Here is a 24,532-nt window from a genome sequence, read left to right on the forward strand (position 1 = left end):
CATTATCTCTACCCTCCATGTGTTCCTTAGGTAGTTCCAATTTTGCTGAAAAAACCCTAAAATAATTCAGCTTATAATTTTAGTCTAAGACAAAATCAGCTTTTATTTATTTTTTTTCTTATTGCATTGGCTTATAAACAGGCTTGTCAGGAACCAGATTAGACAACATTCTGGACTCCATAGTTCTTGATGTACTTGTTCAATCTTTCATATCTCTCTGCTCTCTTGCTAACTTGAAAGAGTCTTCCTTCAGGTATAATCCACAGAAAAACTGCCAGTGTTAATAAAATCTCACTCTTACCATTTAATTTGAAGTCAAATTGCTGCATTTTATCTAGCTCTATTTTTTAATTATTAGAAATATTTTGCTGTATTTTATATGAAATCTCTTTTACATCCACTCGTTTTAGTTGTGGCTCTGGACCAAGAAACACTCCTCATTCTATGCAAATGCATTTTGGCTATCTGAAGACATTGCTCATGCCTTCCACGGATTGTCTCTTCTTTAAGCTAAGCATCTCAGCCATCTAGCTTTAAAGAAAACTCATGCTTACCGACAATTTTTAAACACTTGTATTTAAGACTGTTGGGGAAAAAACTCATGTAAGAAAAGCTATTTTACAAACCTCTTGTACCGAAGATAGTTTTAATAAAACCTCATGTACATGACCTAATTTCGGAGAAAACTGCTATATTTAAGCTAATTTTTATGAAAACTAATGTGCAAAGTAGTTTTAAGCATTCACTTCCAGATTTTGTTAAAAATGCCTGTTCCTGGATTACAATCCCTGAGGAGGAATCTATGGGGATAAAACCTACAATCAGTATTTTAAGTAATTTCCCTGGGTGATTCTGAGGTACACCAAAGTCTAAGAACTAATGACGTGAAAACAGAGTTTGGACATTTTTTTTCACGTTCAAACCTCCCCCCTTTCTCCCCTAAATTTCACTAAAATGCAATGGCCCTTGGTGGGGTCACTGTGGTCTCAGTGGTTATTTACTTCATATTAAGAATGGGTTACCTAGGGCATGTATGGAAGGAGAAAGAAGAGAGTGTAAGGAACCTATATTTCTGAAATGTATGGAGGTCCTTGGGGGAAAACAGGGTGCAGAGACCAATTAAACTTCTGATTTGATCATTTGGCGTAGGCTTAGCTCTTATAACTAAATATGAAGGTTGTCAATTAAATATGATGAAATTTTTATCTCAAAGATGTGTAGTTTCTTTTTGCATTCTCTCTAGAGGGTCTATTGAACATTGAATGCCAACTATGTATATCTTGCTTAGAATTAGTGGTCATACCTCTAAAATCAATCAGTAAACAAACATCAGTGACTTACTGAGTGTCAATTATATGCATCTTATGCTTTAGATCTCTACTATATAATAGAATCAACTAGTTATCTTAAAAAAAAAAAAGCTATTGTCCTGCCTCCATTCCAGAATAATCAAAATAGAATTTCTAGAGACGAGGTTTAAAACTTCTACTAGATCCTCATGTATTGCTGATTTGGGTCTTTCTCTTGAGTGCAATGAAATTTCCCTTGATTTTTAATGCCTGTATAAGGAAATATGGTTTTAGGTATAGTTTGAACCTCTAAAATGGAAAATTTCCTTTCCAAACTGACTCTGTATTAAGTTTCTTGGTAAATTGTACTTAATATCCACCTGACCAGAGAATAATACTTAATTTCTCTACAAAGAGCTAACATCTGTTAACCAGTGTCTTTTAACAGGATTCTTATAAATGATCTCATTTTCTATGCCATGGTATTATTTCTTTTATTTCTCCTAGTAAATATAGGTCAACAGATTACCTTCAATTTACAACTGAGGAAATTGAAGCTTAGAGAAATTAAAAATTACCCCCCAAACCAAAACTCTTGTTTATTAAATGGCAGTTATGTGATGGGCGTGGCTAATGTGTTGTGTGCATTATCGCTGGATGAGATGCACACCATCATACCAGTGTTCCCCAGAGTATGAATTCTATTATCTAATAAGTGTGGGGAATACTGAATACTTTCCAATCTTGTTGAAAATTCCCAATGCACACAAAAAAAGAAAATTCCCAAAGCATTATAGCCTATTAAACACCCTGAGATATCATGTGGTAAAGGAAGGTTTAGAATAATGCTCCATCGGTTCCTTGATCAGGACAATCTTATTTGGGTAACAGTTTCCAATGGGACTCATTGTGAAGGACACTTCTTCAACTATAACTTATGATGTAGAAATTATGTCCTGGTATTACATATTAAGAAACCAAGGCTCTAAGAAATTCAGTCACTTGTCTATGATCATTCATTCGGCATATGGTTGTACTAGAACCTGCACGTAAATTTGGTTGATTTTGAAAATTCTCTTCTAAGATCTAGGACTCCAGGCTGCTGACTAACATCTATTTCTCTGTTAGTAAAGCTGAAATAAAATTGCTGAAAGGATTAACTGTAAGCTGCATCTTTTCAAATATCTCAAGACATTGTGAAAACTGTAAAATAACATATAAATATCAGCTTAAAGTGGCACACAAATATTAATTTAATCCAAACCTCTGAGTTACAATTTTAAAAGATAGTCTCTGTAGAAAAGTGAATTTCGTTATTACTAATCTTGATCATCTAAACTTCATCAATCACCCTTATAATTTTTTGGTAACATCTTTGATTTTATTAAATAGCCCTTGGAATATAAGCTTATATAACTTGTGATTTCTACGTACAGAATCAATGAATTATGAATAATAAGACATTTATTCCAACACCTGACTCTATTGATTATGAAGATGCAAATTCTGACCTAGGACAAATTCTGGTGCTTTTGCTTCAATAATAGTAAATAAATGTTGGTGTAATTTATAAATATTATCTTAAAAGTACATTTATTTAAAGAAGAAAGCAAGACTGAGAAACAATCAGGGCAAGAGTCAACTTTCCTAAACATGCTTTACTGGAGAAATATAACGTTGACTGGAGAGACCTGTGGTTCAAAATTTGAAACCCACTTAAAGCTGAGGAAAGAGCAGGCAAAATGCTACATGATTGCACAGATGACTTATCTTTACTTCTTAGAAATATGTTTTGGGGGCTAAATTCATATGTCAAAAGGTAATCCCATTAAAGAGAACAAAGACCAACTTATTCCATATTGAGGGAAGAGGAAAGGCATCCTCAATTCCCCTACTCATGGTGAAGAGGAAAAGAAGCTTAGAGGGACAGCAGATATCCTTCATAAGAACAAATTAAGTATGCAGTTGGTTTTCTATGTCACCAAGCTGAGATGGAGTGGGAATTATTTACAACATTTTGAATGCAGGTGTGAAATAAATCTCCAGAGATCTGTAATGTGTGTGGAAATTCCTTCCTCTATTTATTTTCTCCTCCTTGCCCTTCTCCCCAATATGCTTGGAATGAATTGATAATGACTAAGGGTCCAGAGAAGTGAGTGTGAAAGTGGTAATGCTCAGAAAAGATTGCCATGAGGACAACCACTCTATCTTGGGTGAGTAGGAAGGGAATAAAATAACGTCTTGTGAAAAGATGTTTGTCAATGCAAAGTGAGAGTGAGTAAGTGGAAAATAGAAGATGTTATGCATTAGTTCCTAGTTTAGGATCTTCTTTGGAGCTTGCAAGAACTAATCTGTAACATGAAAAAAAAATCACAGTTCTTTAGAGACTCTGAGCATACTATGATCTGAACCTACGGAGGATTGTCAAGTAAATGTTACAGGATAATGATAATGAATTTCTACTCAGGGATCATTCTTGACTGTGTTGTGCCTTCCTGAGTGACGTTCAATTTAGCTAAGGCTCTTCTGTGACGCCAGAGGTTTCAAGTTTATTTTTCATTTTCTGGATCACGTTTTTCAATTTTTAAAATCCAAGACATCTTTGAGTCTTTATGTAAATAATACAGTTGAAATAGTGGAATCAATTTGAGTTGAACATCGACATTGTTACGGAGTTACTATAAAAAGATAGGGCTTGGGTAGTTTGAACATGTGGATCTACAGAACATAAGGGACAGGGAGAGGGAAAGAGGAGAAAAAAAGTCCACACAGATGAAAACAATTCCACAATATTTGTATTTTGTTCTTATGCTTTGCACTGTTGGAAGTCTGGATCTACGTTTTCATGAGGAAAGATTTGCTTATTTTTAATGCATGAATATAGAACTAAGATAACCATTCTTGATGGCATAGCAGATTCTGGAAAATACACATATCTTGGGAGTTTATTTACCCTTAATATACACCTCAATTTTAACACAGAATGCACATCTGTTCTCAGTGCATTGAATTCAATGTCTAGAGTCCATTGAGTTTTGCTATCTTAAAGGGACAGGGAATTGTGGCTATTTATGCTTAGTAGATACAGATATCATCAAGAACACCAATTAGCAGAAACAATCTCTACTGGGCATACTTTTTTCCTTTAACTGATTACACAGTATGAACTGAGGACTGTGTCCGAATCCCTCTCTCCTCTCGAATTAATTTGCCACATTCTAAATCCGTAGATAAAGTGGTTCCAGAAGTAGAGTTGGTTGGATGGGTTTGCTTACACTGCAGTCCATAAAAGAAACAAAAAGCCTTGCATGCAAAAGAAATGAGAAAAATATAGAAAAAAATGAATAAATCAGAAGCAAAAATGAATGTTTAAATGAAAATTTAAATAAAATGAAGCTGGCAATTATGAGAAGCACATTAAAGCATAACATATACAAGCTTTTATTTTTCAAATTAGTTGCATAAAACAAGACACCTCAAGAGGAAATTGAAAGTTAAAACAAAGAACAGTCCATTTTCCCCTTTAAGCAAAGAGAGTTTTCTCTAACAAGAAAGGGGTGCTTAATGTTCTCACAATTGACTTGTAATTGTGGGAAAATTTTCATGGTAAAACCAGGATATAATCAATCACTCCCAGCTTTGGGACTGTAAGGAGAGTTTCCACTTAAAGGAGGTGGGACTGGTATGGGATTATTAATCAGAACTGGTTACATAATTTGTGGGGTCCAGCACAAAGCAAAAATGCGGAACCCCATTATTAAAAATTATTAATTTCAGGACAGTGACAACTGAGCATTAAACTAGCCCTGTTAATAATTGTTTATAACCTCAAAATTTTAACAATAACATTAAATTGAATGGGCACCACATAAGCATGAGCTTTGTACTTTGTTTATTCTAGTATGCTTATGAAGGAATTCTCTTTAATACAATCATCTTATTCAGGATGGTATAAGTTCCTGGTATGATTTCTATCAAAAATAGAAGTGACAGGCAAAAAATGATCAACTACTGAAATCAACTATAATCCCAAATACGATTTGGATAAATAAAGTCTCTAATATGTTTTGTTGTCACTCTGTATAATTTAACATATTCCTGGGCCCCCTAAAATTGGTGAATTATCCTTTTACAAATCACATTTTGAGAGAGGTAAATGCTCAGTTACAAAATACTACATTTATATCTTTATGTAAATTGCTTTGCATTAGTACATCTGCTCAGCATCTAGACTTAAAGAAAGGATGGTAACATTTTTCTCAAAGATCTTTTTATAACTTTTCCAATTTCAGATTTATTTCTTGCTTGCTTTACCTAGGTTTTCTATCTTAAGAGCAAATAACTGTCCAAGAAATTAACTGAGTTTGGAATTTCTGCACTGCCATTCCAAATAGTGCTAATTGGATTTAGTATATAAGGCGCTTTCTTCTTCTCATTAATAAATGATGGGGCTACAATGCCAGGAGCACCTGGCAGGGATTCAATAGCTCTTTGCTCTAACTCAGAAATGGCTCTTCTGGGCATCTAATTCAATAGACTGTTACCAAAAAGGGCAGGCATCTTTAAACCCCCAAATTTAAGACAGATAATGCAAACTAAAACTACCTAGTCTTAGAAAGTGATGACTCACCTGTTCAATGTCATTGTTCTTCCGTGATTTGTATATGAATTCCCCAATGGCTACAAATACAGAAAGGACCAGTCCAGCAGCCAGAACAATGAAGATGCCCCCAATATTTTCTACTCCCAGAGCACTGGCCTCTTTGTTGTCTTCCTCGGGGCAGCCATTCCCCCGCCACCACTTCTCTTTCATCATATGCAGCTTGCCCTCTTCTTGTAACTGAAGAATAGCAATAGTGATTTTATCCCGGTAAGGAGAGCCTGTAAGGAAGGTCATTTGGATATTGGTCACCAAAAGGTTGACTATGTCAAGAAGGACTATTGTCTTAAAGGTAACAACTTTATGGCTGTTGGGAAACCCCAATCCACACACTGACTGGCAAAGGGCATAGAGGTTGAATTCTGTATTTTGAAGGCTCTAAGGAATTGGAAAGTGGATAGCTGATGTGCTGAGATTAACTCTTGCTTAGACTGTGGGTTCCTTTTAAACAAGGAAAAGCTGAGCTGGGAATTCTGTGATATACCCCTGCTTCTGGTGAGCTTCCCATAAATCTTTTCCCACATTGGTGGATTTCACTGTTCAGATTCTGTTTTTTTCTCAGTTGTCTAACATTGTGACAGCCTGGCTAGACAGTCACCAGGGCCATCTTATCTTCCTCCTAGGGCAGCAGCTAGACATTTCCCAGTTCCAGTCCTATCTCACATTCTCCCAACATCATCCTCTACTTTCTCTCTCCATTTCACCAAATACGCAGTAGGAAGGAAAAGACTTCAAGTCACTAGGGATAGTGGAACCACCAACTGGAAGGAGAGTGGGTACCAGGATGACTGCATGAAGCAGTCTCTCTTTCAGTGCACACTGGACCATGGCAAGGTCAACAAACAAACATTTATGGTGTAAGCCACTTGAACATAGCAGATGTTGGTTATAGGAATTAGTCCATACTGACTAATATACTTAGTAACATACTATTAAGATTAGGTTTGAAATACTTCAAAGGTTCTAAAAATTCCACTAGGCTTGGAAAATCTGCCAAGATTTCACTGATATCTTTTAGACTCAATATTCTAGTAATGTCATTGAACTTTTAATTATGTTAGGGTTAGATAGTACTGTAGCCATAGCTTGCCCAGTACTGGCTTCTGATGCCAGTTAATGAAAAAGAAGATTTTAAAAGATGGTAAGATGCATTTACTCAGTTTCTCGTTGGATTCTAAGAATTTTTGTTGGTACTTACTCTACTCAGTAGAAAGGTAGCATACCCTCACTCTTTCTGTTGGAAACTTTAAAGAGTTCTTCTTGGTAGAAATAAAAAAAATGCAAAAATCAAACAGAAAATAGAAAAATGGTCATCTTACAACCAAAAGAGATCTTTAAAATCATATAGACCAGTCCATGTATTTTAGCCTTGAAGAAATTTAGAATGTGAAAGCATGAGTAAAAGTACTAGTTACTGGCAAGGACTTAACTCGTTTCCTCTTACTTCTCTCCTAGTCTTATTTCCCTGAAAGCTGCTTGCTCTACCCCACAGCCTGCCCCTCTTCCTGCCTTCAGCCTCCACATACACAAACCTTATGTTCTGTGGTATGCTCTATGTCGGAAAAGCAGAAGGTTAACATTGTGGCATGTGTCATTTTTCTTCCTTCTCTCCCAAAACTTCCTAAAGTGATTGTCAGTACTCAAAATCAAGTTTAAAAGAAGGGAAAAATAGTTTGGGGTTAGATTGTGGCTTGTCAATTAGAAGAATAGATTTTTTTGGTGATAAAATGATTCTTGTAAACCAAATTAAAAGATATTGGCTGCCTGCTTAAACACCCCCAGAATAATGGTTAGTGTCAAAATTAGCATCATTAACATACCCATAGCATGTGAGCAATTAAGTGAACCAGGAGAGCTTTGCTTTAATGTACAAGAAAATGCTTTGAAGAGCATTAAGAATGATTCTTATGGTGGCAGTTGCTGCTGTAATCATAGCAGTATACACAGTGGGCACTCAATAAATGTTGACTGACGCTCTCCTTCTGCCTTCAGGCTGCACAATACCTAAAACATTTCAGACTGATGGGGATCGGATCTCCATTTAAAGTTGTTCTCTAAGGAAGGTAATTTCCAGCCTCTTGGTAACCTGTTTAAGCTGTAACTGCTCTCATTCTCCTGAAGTTTTATTTTTAAATCCCTTAGGAGGCACATTTCCAGAGCTTCTGGCCTGAGAGTCTCAGAGAAGAAAAGTTTTCAATTTTGTGTTGTGACTGAGCCGACTTTGCCAATCTTTGACCACGGGAAGGAGTTTAGCTCCTTCAGGGAGTCAGGGAGGGCAAGACCAGAATTGTGTGGAGAAATTTTTTGTATCTAAATATATGTTAGCTTCAGTCTTGTTGTTGTTGCTTAAGTGGACTGAGTGACATCAGAAGTGATTTATTACAAGTCACTTGAAAAAATATATATGTATACACACAGATCTTCCTGAAGAGCAACTGAGCTTTCTTAAAGAGTCAATTCATCATAGAAGAAACATCTCACAAATTTATCCAACAGCTGTATTCCCAATGGATGTATTTTCTCTGAGGTCTGCCATCTGTTCCAATTATTCCTTCATTGTTTTTGGCTTAAAAGCATGACAGGTTTATAACCAGTATGAAAAATTCCTGGAGTGTATTTCTTTTCATCTAGGGAGGGGGAAGAGCTCTTCAACTTTGGAACTTGTGTGTCAGAGTATGGATGAGGCTGGAAAAAAGTAGACTGGATTGGAACACTCAAATGTCTATATCGTATAATATACAATGCTGTGATACTCGTTGAGCTTCGTTTACATGAGGGCAACATCATTTTCAAATTTCAAAGTCAATTTCAAATTTCAAATTGCTGCATTAATTTAGGACTGTTGCGGAAAGAAAACCCTTGCTTCCTTTCCATTCTCCCTACTCCCAAACTTTAATTTCAGTGGTGTATTCATTCATTAGAAGAAACGTTCATTGAAAGTATCATAGTAAAGTACAAGTATTCTCAGAAGGAATGATACACAATGTTATTTTCTCTAATCATTACCAGATAGGAAATCTGGTGAACAAGGAGTAGGGTTGAAGGTGATCAAGGTGGGTTTATGAGGTGGAAGATAAAATGAGGAAAGTGCAGTTTTCAATTTAATCTAAACATAGTTCTATTAAGGAACCACAGTTGCTCCTCTGAGAAGATGTAGAATATAGCAAAATCAATCTTAGGGTCTTGATTTTGAAGATTCAAGTAAAGGCAACCCACTCCTAGTACTTTTGTCTGACTTTTGGTCCATTTAACTAAAATCAGTGGTTGTGGGATATTAAAAAAAATAGCATCTGTCTAACGCTCCTCATGCCTATTATGGAAAATGAGGTGACAGAGGTTGGTGAGGGAGATAGTGGATTGTTTTACAAAAAGAGTCAGAGCATTCTTTTAATTAGTGTCTAACAATCCCACTGAGCCTCCTGCAGAATATGTTCACTTAATCAAAGGAGAGTTTACCAATTGGGAAAAAAATATATATATACATATACACTTAACTAGCAATATTGGCATTTTCATCAGGGAAAGTTACTGAAAATAAGGGGACAAGAAAGTAGCGATAGGTTCCCCAACTCAATCATTTTTCAGATTTATTTAGAATTCATTCTTGATAACAATAGTAATAATAATAATAAAGTATATTTCTCCATAGTATATATTTCTAACAACAGCTAGACAGCAAGGAATCAAATAGGTTGTGTATTCATAATAAAATGTAAAGAAAGTTGATCTTTATCTGGTTAATTAAATTACTATTGATCAAAATTTGAATATAAGATATGTAGTCTTTGTTTTAATGAATTTGGGACTAAATGTTCTACATTTTGGACAGTCCACCTAAAATCTGATTTTTTTTCTAAGATTTTATTTGACAGATAGAGATCACAAATGGGCAGAGAGGCAGGCAGAGAGAGAGGAGGAAGCAGGCTCCCTGCTGAGCAGAGGGCTCGATGCGGGGCTCGATCCCAGGACCCTGGGATCATGACCTGAGCCGAAGGCAGAGGCTTTAACCCACTGAGCCACCCAGTTGCCCCTAAAATCTGATTTTTTAAAATGAAAAATGGAACATTTAACAAACTTGTATTCAAATTCCCACATATGCAATTGACTAGCCTGAAAGACAACAGCCCCCTTTGAATGACCATATAGTCTCTAAGTTTCCATAGTTGCTACCATTCCCTATGGGTTTCTCAAGCAAACAAGTTTATTCAGTTATGGTGTCTCCTTAGCCTCTATAAGCATTTGTGTTTGTGATCTCTGTTTAATGTTGAGGGTTGAACTGGACAGTCTGCTTCAAACAACAAAAATAATCATATAAATAAACAAAACTAATCTATCTTGGATCCTTAATAACATGACTTGATGGTAACCAAGATATCTGCTTATTAGACTATCCAGTGGTCTAAGGTGGCCCCTGATTTCTCTTCTTTGGAAATCTTACCACAAAATTACTAATCATTCACTTGAGAGAAGCAGATTACCACCATACCCAAATCTTATATGATACAGGTTTTCTATAGAGAGAGAGCTCAGAATTGTCCCTTAAATATAGAACACAGTTCTATGTGTTAGGAATGCAAGAAAACTTTGTTATATAGGTTTGTATACCTGCAAGGCAATGATATCCCTAGGGAAAACAATAGCACGAAATACAGAAATAGCAATATTTGGAGGCTTTAGATAGTTATCCTTGATTGTATTTAACATATTGCCAAAGAATTATAATTCAATCTTCATCCTTCTTCTTTTATATATATAGAATTCTAATCTTTCAACTTTTAGCATCTATATGCACATTTAATTTTGATATATTCCAATATAATTTAAGATACAATAACTAGATAAGCATGAATAGGTACCGAAGACAATAATGTCAAGAGGATTAGTCAGGAAGATATTCTTTTAAAGATTTTTTTGAGAGTAAAATAATAAAGTTGATACACTCAACCAGATACCTAATGGTAGAGGCTGAAAGAAACAGTGGGTTGAAAGTTCATTAAGCTAAATATCTGGGAATTGTCAATTCAAAACATGTCTCTGACCTATATGGATGTTTCCCTTATTGATTAGTCCACCATAGGTATTGTAGAACTTCTCAGAGTGTGGAGTAGATATCTCTGAGTTTACTCCCTTCTATCCTTCATAATTGACATTGCCCATCTCATTTGGCTCATGCCTTGCCTCTCTTACCGATAGGTGTTCCCACTCCATAACCTTTGGAGTCAATGAGGCCCCCAATCTGAGTGAGGTTGCAGTTTCTCTGTGTCACATACTCAATGCTGGTGGACTCCATCAGCAGGGCGTAGTCAGTGGTGAGTACTCGCTGGATTCCTTCATCACTATTTTTAACCAGGGCAGTCTGTTGCCTGCTGCTCATAAAAGCCCACATCTTCTCATAGGTGGATATCTTTGATTTCTGCAGGGAAAGAAAGAACACCCACCAGCAGAGGAGTGCTGAGAAAATGCGTCCTAAAGCTACTCAAGATCCCAGTGGTCCAAAAAGTATAGAGAGTCTCTCTTTTCAGGTAGAGAACCAGTATGGTGGATCCCTGGACTTCAGTTTGGTAGTTGAGAAGAGCCTGATTACTATAGGAAAACACTGGAAGTTCTGAGGCAGCTATGGAGGAAAAGGAGGAGATCTTGCTGATTAACGGTATAAGATATTGGCTCAAAGTCCTTATGTTGCTTTCTGTTAGGGAAAAAAGAACACTGGTGTCGATGACAGCATTTACCTAATGGATTGTAGTTACTAAGAACAAATCCTCAAGGCATACTGGGCCAAGGAATGACTAGCTCGCTCCAGGACTCTACTCATTGACACCATTCCCCTTTATCCCCTCAACTTCAGCAGGCACTGTTTTACAATCTTCTGGTATGTAAGTCTCTGGACCTGATATAGCATGCCTTTGCTGGGGGCAGCCCCGAGATAAATCACATGCTATTGCTGCTTTGTTTATGAAAGAACTTCCATTCATTCATATCTTTTCTGGAAAACTTAGAATACAAATGTTCTTTTCAAGTTCAAATTCAGATCAGAAAATTCTTCTTACTGTACTTATATGCTTTTTAATGTACATACTAAATTTTAATTGCAACTATATTTTAGAAAATGAGGACTGAATATTTCATTTCAAAGTGTTCTATGTCTTTCCCCTTATTCTTCAGCTTTTTGATAGATTCAATAATAAATCATAAATATGAGGCTTATGATATCTGCATCTATACATTCCATTATCTCATTATCATACTTTCTTTGTTAAAGTATGCTGCCTTAGTTTTCATATTGCCTGGGAATGGATTTTCTATTCTTTTGAGTAGTGATTTATGATTAGGCACTTTACATTTTACTCTGTAATTTCCATATTTTTCCATTTTTTTTCCTGAATTTGTCTTCATTTGCATCAACACTCCCCTCCATTTATTTTGAAAATGAAAGACATTATGGAAATTACTGATAATTCTGAACTAATTCCTGCCCCCACACATGAGATAGCTTCTTTGGCAGGCATCGGATCTATCATCTTAGGAGTGCAGAGAAGCTTAAAACATGATTTGGGGCCATAAGCAATAAATGGAATACCTGAGGAATCAACTCTGGCGTGGTTATTCATTCTCAAGTGTTCCTGGGGGCTCAGTTAATTCCTAACTCTATTTAGGACCTGGGTTAATGCTGTAGGCTTTATGAGTTAAGGGAGGACAGATGGCTTTATTTTGGATTGTTAGGCATTTGAAGATCCCCCTGAGAAAGGTCTTGTGAGACAAACAACAATTCAATAAACAGTACCTTATAGATACTGGTATTTTATGGAACCCATTCTTTCATGATTAGGCCCCTGTGAATTACTCCTCAACCCCAGAGATATCTGCAAATTGGAGCTCATGTGCCCATAACAAAGGCATGTTTTTTGGGATCAGGGTCAATGTCTCATTTGGTGTGTGATTTCAAACTCTAAGAGATGGATAATACTAAATTTATAATAAAAAACTACTTGAAGGAGTACAGGGATGTCAGTCTGTCTTTTGGTAGTAAATGCATAGCTGGGAAAAATTTTCCTCCTTCAGGAAACTATGTTAAGTGAAAATAGTTTTTTTAGAAGTATGAAATTTTAAAGTTGTCACAGACCTTAGAAATTTACTCATTCAAGCCGCTGTTTTCACGGGGGAGAAATTTTGGTATAGAAGTTTTGGAGACTTCATCAAAGTCACAGAACTAGTCAGTAGCGGAGCTAATACAGGACCCCAGGACTCCTGACGTCTAATTCAATGCTCTTTCCACTGGATCATGATGATCTGGGGGAAGCGGATGTCCTTATTGCCAAATTTCCTCTGAGGTTGATTTTAATCTTATTTTCTCTGCCTGTAACACTCTAACTTAAATTCAAGATTTATATTATTCCCTGAAGCAGTTTGCTATTTTGTATCATGTTAACACAAACTTAACCCTAATCATAACTAGAAATGAATGTTATAAATAGTTAGAAAACTGGATTTTTAGTTTAAGGAATTTGAGGACAAAACAAAGTAAATTATGAATTCATTCATGGTAAATGGACGAGTGTGGGGAGTCCAGGACTTGAAGGACATGGAGGGAGATGAAAAGTTTCAACTCAAAACCTACAAGCCTAAAAAAAAAAAAAACCCAAAAAACCAAGAAAACAAAAAATCCCTACAAGCCTGTCATTGAGCCCCATCAGGTATGTTCTCAAATTATCTGATGTGGGGGGTTGTCTAATTTTTCAGTACATGAAAGACCTATCTGTGGTCTTACTACATGTAGCTAGCATGTGGCTTGTATAACATGTGGCTCACCAAGAGAACTCAACAGCCCTCAAAGTCATCTACACTCAAGGTATCCACCAATCATGTACCACAATATCTATGAACAAAAATTCTCAACTTCTACATCTTTTTTTGTCTCATCACTGCTTGGTAACTCCATTTCTCCCGAGTTGGCATGTTCTTCACAACACAATAGGCATAGTGATGTTCTATGGAGCTGGAGGTCATGATTTAATTCAACCATATCTACTTCTTTCTTCTCAGGGTAGAAGGTTGTTCCTGACCTGAACTCCCTGTGGTGTCAGAGGGAAAGTCTAGCTGGTAGGAACTCCTTTGAAGTGTTGAGGGCAGAACTGGTTCCCAGTAAGAAAACTACCAGTTGGTAGAGGACTTGGTCAAGTTGAAGATACAGGGAATAGTCTAAATTTCTTTGACCCCCTCTTGCCATTCTTGATGGGGCTTAATGATGGTAAACAAAATGGATCATAGAATAGCACCCTTTGGCTTCCAGCTGAAATTCCCTTTCATTATTTAGAAATTTTGCTTTTGTGGGACTCCATTGTATTCCACGTTTGGAATTACAGACTATTTGAGAAGCTGAGGAGCATAGATACACAGAAAGACTCCCAAAATGTGGCTACAGAATAACTTTTTAACTATTAGAAATACCTCTGGGTGACTCAAACACCTTAGGACACAGTCCATTTTCCACCTTTGAAGCCTACAGAAAGAACTTTGTGGTTGGAAGAGTTTCCCTTAAGGATTCTTTAACCCCTGCATTCTATTCTCTGGACCAACTCCTTCATTTCACTTATGCAAGTCCTAACTTTGGAGACATGCAGAAGGTCACATTTGGTTAGTGAAAGAGCCAGAACAGAATTAGGGTCTTTCCTCTTTACTTCTGAGTTCTGTCTGTTGCCATGCCCTGTTCTGCAATATTTATTTTCATTAGGTCAAAAAGTACTATTTTCGTAGTAGTTAGATTTATTTCTTTTTAACAGATTTTCCATTTTTAAGACACAAATCTTAGTAATTCTTAAGTGAAACTATTTGAATGACAGATATTTTTGTGCTTCTAAATCTTCTGGAGTCTCAGCTTGCTACATAGTTTTAATAATGTATATTTAAAAAATAGAAACAGTGAATGCCTCTTGTTTCAATGAATATGTCAGAGGTTAATTAGAATATTTGTAAAGTACTCTGAGTTTCTTAGCAAAAGTACTTAAAACTGAAAAGTCTTATTTATTAAATCTGAAATCATTCTTTTTTTCCCCAAATACTGCAAGAGCATCAGGTTTAGATAATTTCATTTTGCCTGGTTAAACCTGATTATGTGGCTGTTCTGTTACTGATGAAACACTGTTGGCAAAGATTAAGCATATTTTCATCTAAAATCTGTTATAAGGGAGTATTACTGTATCTCTATTTGATGACCGTCATTTATTTCTCTTTTTCCCCCTATAGGGCACGCAAGTTAAATACTCACTGGGAAATGATTTACAATGTGTCTGTGTTCAGTTAAAAAGTACTTACTGAAAATAGTAATGATCACCAGAACATGCAGTGTTTACTGTTTGCCAAGCACTGTTCTAAGCGCTTTGTGTATATTAATTCATTTAATCTTCAGAGTGATCATTTGATAAAGATGCTATTTTTATGCCTCTTTTATATATGAAAAATCAGAACGCCACATGAGGAAATGATAAAGCTAGGATTTGATTCCAGAAATCTGGCTTCAGGCTCTGTGTTCTTAACCAACAGGGAATCAGCTATTTGTTTCAATACACCAAGCAACAAACTCATGGTTTGGCTAATGTTTTAACAACTAAATTCTCTAAAGAAACAACTTTAGTAAGTGGTGGTGCTATTTTTCTATGATAATCAAACTGTTGCACCTCTTGTAGTCAACATCTAATATATGGCATCAAGTTAGGCAGAAAACATACATAAAGTTAGGCAGCTTACATTTGTCTAGACAAAAAATTAGATCATATTTTCAAAAGTGTGACAGTTGGAGCTTAGAAGGAAGTGTGGATATTGTTTCTATTTTTTTTCCTTTAATGGCATTTTATATTTCATATAATTCTGTTGTTTGCAGTTGCAGGGTTTCTGCTATAACGTGTAAAACAGGTGTAAATTCTGTAGCGTAAGAGGGTCTTACGACCAATAGAACCTCCATTTTATAGACATATCCCTCTAATATCTTGTTTGTACTGAGAAAAGCATGATTTATCACATTACTTCTTCAACCAGGTTATAGGGCTTCTACATTGGAGGTATATAATCTTAATACTTAGAATGAGCAATTGTGCAATTCTGCTTAAGACCAATACATCTGAAGACTTTACATATCGATCCACGTTTATATATGATTATTTATATATATCCATAACCCCACATGCACACATACACACTGGGAATAAATTATTCATATTTGATCTTTGTTGTCTTATCAAAAATGCTATTATGAAAATGGTGAATATAGCCATATTGAACAAATAAAATGCCAAAATAGTTACATTTTAAAATCTTCTAATTACTTTTTCTTTAGATAAATCCTGATTTAAGATGAATCTTAAAAATCAGTTAGAGACCTGGAAATCATCTAGGTAGAAATCCAAGCTTTTGAAGCAGACACATCAGAGGTAATTTGCCTTTAAAATAATAATTTTAACTTATATTTTAAACATATTGTTTCATTAAATAATATATCCTCATGGAATTTTAAAAATATGATTTAATTTACAAAAATCCCTTTGAAAGAAGATCTCAGAAGAAAATATTTATACTTACAGTGAGGGCCTCTGTCTTTCAAACGTATGTAATATGATCATTGCAGTTGATTGTGCTCTTATCTTGAATTGATAGAAAGTTATGACATTTGCAGAATCTTTAAGGCTTTAAAAATTCATGTACTCCCTTTAAAACATTCCCTCAGTGAGATTTAAACACCTTTGCTAAAACATTTTTCATGCTTTTCTCCTGTCTAGAGTTAAAGATTTGTCCATTATAGGCAATATACCAGAATTTGAAAAAGGCTAACTTTAATTGACCTCATGGGTTTTTTTTTCCCAAACAGATACATTTTTAACATACGGGGACTTAACATTTTGGGTACTGGTGGTAAAATTAGCTGAATCTTTCAAACACAAGCTAATATCTTCTTATGCAGAGAAGTTTGAGAAATGTCTTTCATTTTGTGCTTCCTTGTATGACTATTTCTGTCTGAAACCTGTCTCCCCATAATGGCTCATTGCTTCAGTTCCACTGGTGTAGTGCTCAATAACTTCCTTGAAATGTCTTTGGGGTTGACAAACCCCAAACCACTCCTTGGAAGGAGATTATAAAGGTTAGAGAGTCCCTTATTCCCATAGCCAGTCCAAAGTCCCTAGACCATGAAAGCAAGAAATGACAAGCCTGTTACGATTTTTTAAAACCTATTTTATCCAAGTCGTTTTAGACTGAATCATGATATAATCTGTGTAATCCTCTGGTTTGTGTCTGAGAGGACAGTTATGTGTTACAAGGCAAGCTTCTACTGAGAAACATTTCTTTTTTCTTTTTTTTTTTTTTAAAGATTTATTCATTTGACAGATAGAGATTACAAGTAGGCAGAGAGGCAGGCAGAGAGAGAGAGGAGGAAGCAGGCTCCCAGCCAAGCAGAGAGCCCGATGCGGGGCTCGATCCCAGGACCCTGGGATCATGACCTGAGCTGAAGGCAGAGGCTTTAACCCGCTGAGCCACCCAGGCGCCCCTGAGAAACATTTCTTACATGAGTATTTTCTACCCTTCAAGCTCATGAGAACTTCTGATCATACCACTTCCTGTCTGTACAAGACATGCTCCTAAACCACCTGTTGCCTTGTGTTTAACAGGTCTGTATGCATCTTCTCTCTTTATTGCTCTTCAGGTCTTTAGCTTTGCACACAATTTTATACCTGTCCCCCTCCTACCTCTTACAATGCCAACCTCATGTGCAATGACTAGAGCTATGACTGAAGATCCTAGAAAACATATAAACCAAAATGAATCCTTCTGAACTACCTTACTCTGCTTCTCAGCTGAATTCTCAGGACAGCCTTACCATCTGAATGGCTATTTACAGTCTGGAAATGGTTCCTCTACAAACACCATGTATGTACCTAAGAAAGCTTCCAAAAACTAAGGTTTTTGTCTGGCCTTGCCTCTGAAGGTCTTTGAGATCTTGGGCACAGGCACTCCCTCTGGATTCCTCTGCCCATTAGCAGAAGGCACACCTTCCTGAGATCACTGACAGTAAGAAAGTCGATCAAAGATAACATAGAGTTTTTTGTTTGTCTGTCTGTCTGCCTGTCTGTCTGTCTGTTTGTTTAAATTCACAGAGGCTGAAAAGGTAGGAGTAATAGCTAGGGGTGAGTGTTGAATGCTAACAGTGATGACGTTGGTGGTGGAAATTATAATAATATCTGACTTCCTGATTGTTTACAATTTGCCAAGTGATACTGTAAACACATGACCTATTTAGTCACTTATTCTTTAAAATAATCTTATGAATTAGCTATTATCCTCAATAAACAGAAAAGGAAATCAAGGTGTGGGCTTAAAGAACTTACCAAGGTCTAGGTAGCTAATAAGTGGTTAAGTCAGAATTTGAAGCTATGCTGTCTGGCTCTAGAGCAGGCACTCTGAAGCACTTCACCATAACCTTTAAATCATATCCCAGCAATTGGTGTTAGGTGTATTTCCTGAGGAGATGGGCTGGTATCCTCAATCTCTGAACAATGGGCCAGTACTATTATTCTGTTTGGATGCTGGTTTGCAAGGGGCATTGGAAAATCCTCCTTATTCAGGCCTCAAAATGTTCTTAGACCTTTTATGGCAATGCTTTCTTCAACTGGAAATAAAAATGTGACTTGCCAATTTGTCATCATAAAACTAGAGTTTAGACTATTCCATGTATTCTGAAAGGTAATTAACAAATTATAACAAGGAGTAAAAAGAGAATTTTCACACTTTCCTAACTTTCTGTGAGAGATGGAGAAACTAGTGTTTTCGTGCTCCATTATGAAAGGGGAAGCTGCAGCTGGATGCCCTTGATGTCAACTTACTTGAGTATAAAAGAGGAAATAGGTTATGCCAATGTTGGGGAAGTTACACCCAAGTTGTGTCCATAGGTTGACCATGAACTGACTGACCTTTGTACTTCCTACAATGCTGGTGGTGGTCTGAGGGGTTTGGGAGGTCATGGAAACCTTTACTGTTCTTGCTTTTGGAAAAATAGAAAGAACTAAACAATTCTTCCGTAAACAGCTGAAAAACCAATATAGTTAATATCATAGTATTAATTAGTACTATTCTTAGTGGAAAATAAAAGGGAGTTTGTTGAAAATTTCTCTTAAGTGAAGTGTCTTGAAGTTCTGAATTATTAAAACATTGACTTAAAAAAATTCCATTTATTAATTGACAGCCTGACAAGGAGAAATAAAAGATCCCTTGATATTTGGAGAATTTCCTCACACATCTTCAATAGTCCCTGGGTGGTTGATAAAAAATACCCTGCCTCTCTTTAACCTTGTCTTGGTAATTGGCCTAGTGGTAACTGAGACCCTTTGACCAAATGGGTATTATATCATCCACAGTGCTTAAGACTTTAAGACTCAAAGTGCTGATGATCTTGAGAAAATTTGATGCTTAAAAAGCATCATTAGCCAAGTGACCTTGGCCACAAAACCAAGAGTTGTTCCTTTTTATATGGACAATATCAAATTCTAGCTGTCCATCTAAAGCCTAGTGAATGCATGTGGAATTGAATTTATGATTTAATCCTAGTTCTCTTGTGTAACTACAGTCCCTGATGACTAATGTAGTTTCTATGTACAAATGACTCAGGGAAGGGAAACTGCTTCAGCCTCTCTGTCTCAGACACATAGCACCTTGACCAGCACTTGCTTGATAAATGTCAGTTTATTCCCTCGGCCTTACCTGAATTCACATGGTAATGCAGTTTCACCCGAGCTACTTTAAAAAATTAAACTTTGTTGTTGTTGCTTTTCATGTTGAAAATAAAATAAACCTAACCTGAAATCTGGGGTTGTGTTTGTCTGCAAAAATAGAAAAGTCTAGGGAAAAAAAGCCAGTGGATTTTGATTAAAATTTTAGTGAGCAACTTCTGGCCACACTTTTCAAAGAGGAACGTCTCTAAATGCTTATGACTCAGAGACCCGATAGGAGGGATTGGTGTATTTTGTGTCTTCATAGATTTTGGTAATTTCTATAGTTCTTTCTTTTTTGCTATTTCTTATTCCATAGTTGTAAAAACAATTTAGAATCAACTTGAAAGCAGAGAGACAGACTTTTACCATTTGGATGTTGCCAAAGGGATCGAGATGTATATATGTATCCCTCCCCCCGGGAACAAAAGTACTTCAAGGTACACTGTGTGTAATAAGGAAATGCTTCTTAGCAGAAGTTTCCTTGTGATTGAGTGGAGATGAGACCCATCTGATCAAATGGCTGATGACCCAACAATGGGTCTGAATGTGCTAGGATAGACTGGGCGAAGGTGGTTTTCTTATTCATTCAACAGCCCAAGAGGATATTGTCTTTGATTAGGAGAGAGAGGGAGGGAAACAGCAGAGGTGAAATGTTAATGAAGACCTGGCTCAGGACTGAGTTTTTTGACCATTAACTCCTGTCACTCAGTGACTCAAGGTGGAACTAACCTGCGAGCCAAAAGCCTGGAATGTTTCTTTGCCTTGTGGAATAATCCAGCTTAAAAACCCTGTGTATCCCTCTGAAGCTTTCTGACAGCTTGCCTCCCTCAAGGGGAAAACTAAATCGGATTTAGTCCTTGTTCTCTTTTTTGCAAATAAATTCCTTTCTGATAAATAGGGTTGCCCGGCTGCAAGCTAACTTGCAAATTGAGGAACTTGGAAACAGTGTCTCTTCCTGTGTAGGTCTCTATTATCCCTCCTGCCACGGTGTGAATGTGCCCCCCCCCACATTCATATGATAATCTTTAACCCACAAAGATGCTGATATTAGGAAGTGAGGACTTTGGGAAGTGTTTAAGTCATAAGGATGGAGCCTTTATGAGTGGGATTAGTGCCTTATAAAAGAGGTTCTAGAGAGATCCCTTGCCCCTTCTGCCATGTGAGGGTATAATGAAGAGTCTGTGACCTGTAAGAGGGACCTTACTTGACCATGCTGACACTCTGATCTCAGACTTCCAGCCCCCTGAAATGTGAGAAACACATGTCTGTTTTTCATAAGCTACCGGGTCTGTAGTATTTCAGGATAGGAGTCAGAATGAACAAAGACACTTGTTTATCTTTCCCCTTTTGTCCCTCCCTCCTCTGATGAATTCCACCTGTCTTAGAATTCATTACTGCATTTGTTCATCTTTTGAAACATGTTCTCTGAGAGCCTACTATGTGCCAGGCATTGTTTTCGGTTCTGGGGATGTAATGGCAAACAAAACAGAGCAATTCTCTACCCTCAAGGAGCTTACCTTGTAGCGCTCTGAAGTTTGGCTGAACCCTGGCTCTTCTATTGACAGCTTTGTAAGTATGGGGAAAGTTACTTAACTGAGCTGTGCCTCATTTTCTTCCGTATAAGGGGGTAATATTAGTCCTCACCTCGACGGGTCTTTATAAGGATCAGATAGGATAATATATGTAGAGCATTTACAAACAAAGTATGTGGCCATGAGCCAGGGTCCTCCCCATGCTGGTATTCTCATTGCTGTTAGTACAACCATCACGTTCTTTGTCCCTGAGATGCTTATTGACTCATCATTTGCCTGGTGACCTGAGAGACCACTTTAATTCATGCCTCATTTTCAGGGCCAAGGAGCAAGCAGGGGGCCTCTCTGAAGAGGCCCAGGGAGCAGAAGTTGTGAGAGTGGCACATGACTGCTGTAGGGAAATACACTATCCAACATACTGCAATGGGTCCTGCTGGAAAAATGGGCACTGATACCCTTGATATACAAGAGATGCGAGCAGAAACAGATCAAAACGAGGCTAAGCGGCGCTTTGTGAATCCACGGCCTGTTCGCACAGTAGCAAAGTCGAGTCTATCGCCTTTGCAACAGGCAGCCTGTCCCTCTTCTATATTTATAGTATACTTCCAGAAGATTCTGGAATCCAGAAGATTCCAGAAGATTCCAGAAGATTCCAGTAGCAGATTCTTCTCTGCCTCTACTTACCTGCTTCCTGATACTTTAAAACTTTTTGATGCTGGTAAAAGAGGTAAATCATTTCAGATATTTTTTCAGACATACCCAGTTCTACTTTGGCAGTGTCCGTTGGTCCTTTACGCCTTGCAGGTAACTTTTCTGGTTTCTGACAAGTATCATGATAGATTACTAGCTTGAGGTAACTTCTGTCTCTTCACACTATTGATTTTACAAAAATCCAGGCTTTCATAAACTTGGATAGCCATATACTTAATATCACTTGTCCTTAAAACAACACTTGTCTAGGGAACAATCACCACACTTTATACAGTTACTAAATCAATGATGTATTTCTTAAAGCAAAAAGAATGTTTAAAAATCATCTTTTTCTAACATAGGGGAAAAGCAAATCCTAACTTTTCATGTTACTCTGTTTTCAATAACCCTCTGGATTTTAAAACAGAGTAATTTTAAACAAAGTACTTAAAACAAAGTAATTTTTATTTATTAATCATTATTAATTGATAAATAAAATTTATTGCATAGGTAGTACCTATTTTTATGAACCAATACTGGTGTACAAAGAAGTGTTCCCTTTTTTCCCACCCTTAGGTTTTTTGGTTCTAAATTAATATTCTTCATCAGTTTTTGTCTACTCAGTCTTGAGGTGACAACTTCGTTTTTGGTTAGCTAGATATGCAACCTGGACACAGGTGTTTTTTTAGAGTTTATTTCGGTTGCACAACTATTTTTCTTTTTTTTTTTCTCTTCACATGAACAGTTAAAAGAAGGTTCTAATCCATCCCTGTCTAGCATCAATTTTGTGACTTTGAAAGATAATTTAGTTTCTGAAGATTTTGTTTTCTTTATTAGTAAAGTGAAGGGCTGACCTTCATGATCTCTAAGGTGTTTTTGCTATCTCTACAATTCCCTGGATCTTTTGAAATCCATCCCCCCAAACCCCCCCCCCCCCAACTCCCTGACCCCAGGGAGCTATCTGGCATTTCTTAATAAAAGTACAAGGCTTATTCCATGAGCAAGGCAGAAATCAGTTGCACTACTCTAAGTAAGTAATTAAAAATACTTGAACAATGAAATACACTTGACAATAAAACTATATTGACTTTGACTTAATTCTCCTTTGGTACTTTGGAAGGCACTCCTGGCTACTGGAAAGTTTCAGACCACTCTGGAAGCACTGTCCTCATTGGTGCAGATACAATATTTGACTGGCATTCCCAGGGATTTTTTTGTTTTTGTTCTAAATCTCCAAATAAATTCCAGTATCAACGCATTGATTTATTATCTGCCTCTATCTCATTAAATACAGACCATAAAGAACAAAACAATGATATTCAATTATTCTGTATTCTGATTATCAGAAATTCAGATTAAGGAATCTTTATTTTATGGGTTTCATGAATGAGATGAATGAGTTATTCGTTAATGGGTGGTTGGGCTACGTTCAGAAAACCCTTTTTTTTTTTATAAAGGAAGAAAATACTGATCTGTGGATCTCAGTGTACTAAATTGGGGCTAGAGGGGGCAGAGAAATTGCTTTATGCTGACTGCTGAGGACACATGGGTTCCTTATTATGGGAGTGTGCTGTTATAAGTTTAATTAAAAACAAAACAAAACTGCCCACATCTTTTTTTTTTTTTTTGAGAGACTGTTTTATTCCACATTCCCCTCCCCTCTGTGTGAGAAAACCTTTGAGAATACATTGTCAGCTTCTTACCTTGAAGAAGGTCATTGTTGATCCATCTCTGACCGCCCCATATTCTATCTTGGTTTGTTTTGCCAGATCATCGGCTGAGTCTATGGGGGATTCCATTCTCTCTACTGTCAGGAAGGCAGCCAGATTGGCAGTGTAGGATGAAATGATGATTAAGGTGAAAAACCACCATATCCCTCCAACTATTCTGGTCGATAGAGCTTTGGGCATCAGCTCTGATCCTGTGATGGTATCACCAGAGTAAGAGTGTTAAACAGAGTTAAGAGAAGAGGGAAGACTCATGATTTGACACTAGTCTAGGGAGATAATGTATTTTTATGTCAAAAACATTATAAAGCCATTAAGGACTCTTTTGTGTGTAGGTGAAATAGAAGTGGTTTTTTTTTTTTTTTTGAAAATAGAGCAACATCTAAATGATCTTTTATCACTAATTGCAACTATTGCTTAAAATATAATTTATCAACATTTGATGGTATTAAATTTTTTTAACCCTGACCTATTCCATGTCTAACATTTATGGAGTTAGTTTAATTGCTTAGGTTTGGCTTTATTTGCTTGTTTTTGTTAAAAAGTCAATTCCAAGACCTTGGGGCTTTTACTAAACTATCTGATATGCATCTTATTGTGTGAAATAAAATGTTATCAGTCTTTGCACAACTATGAAAGCTTTGAAACACTAACTTATTTTTGATTGAAGAATTTTTGATTTAAAGATGAAAGAATGTGAGAAACTTTTATAAAAAATTAACATATTATGCCATTTGTTCCATATACTTTAACAAAACTTTAGGATTTTACAATCAAATGAAATAGAATAAAACTACACTTGGCAGTAGATAAAACAATTTTCATTGTTTTATGTTACTTTTAAAGTCAAAATTTTTTTTCTAATGTATATTCTTGTGTGACTGAG

At 36.5% G+C, this 24,532-nt stretch overlaps 1 protein-coding gene across 5 annotated transcripts in view; it reads right to left on the reverse strand.

The window, feature by feature from the left end:
- GRIK1 (glutamate ionotropic receptor kainate type subunit 1) overlaps nucleotides 1–24,532 on the reverse strand; it is a 389,893-nt gene that overhangs the window by 11,932 nt on the left and 353,429 nt on the right. For 4 of the 5 annotated variants that reach the window (XM_046002599.1, XM_046002600.1, XM_046002596.1 and 1 more), the window contains 3 exons: nucleotides 23,623–23,840; nucleotides 11,137–11,362; nucleotides 5,920–6,170 (listed from right to left, as the gene is read on the reverse strand). In XM_046002599.1, the coding sequence (XP_045858555.1) occupies nucleotides 5,920–6,170; nucleotides 11,137–11,362; nucleotides 23,623–23,840 (695 nt within the window). Of the gene's footprint in view, nucleotides 1–4,423; nucleotides 4,593–5,919; nucleotides 6,171–11,136; nucleotides 11,363–23,622; nucleotides 23,841–24,532 lie in introns of those variants that run through there. The other variant, XM_046002598.1, reaches the window with a different exon arrangement.

The sequence above is a fragment of the Meles meles genome, chromosome 4 (genome assembly GCF_922984935.1).
Source record: "Meles meles chromosome 4, mMelMel3.1 paternal haplotype, whole genome shotgun sequence".
NCBI classification, from domain to species: Eukaryota; Metazoa; Chordata; class Mammalia; order Carnivora; family Mustelidae; genus Meles; species Meles meles.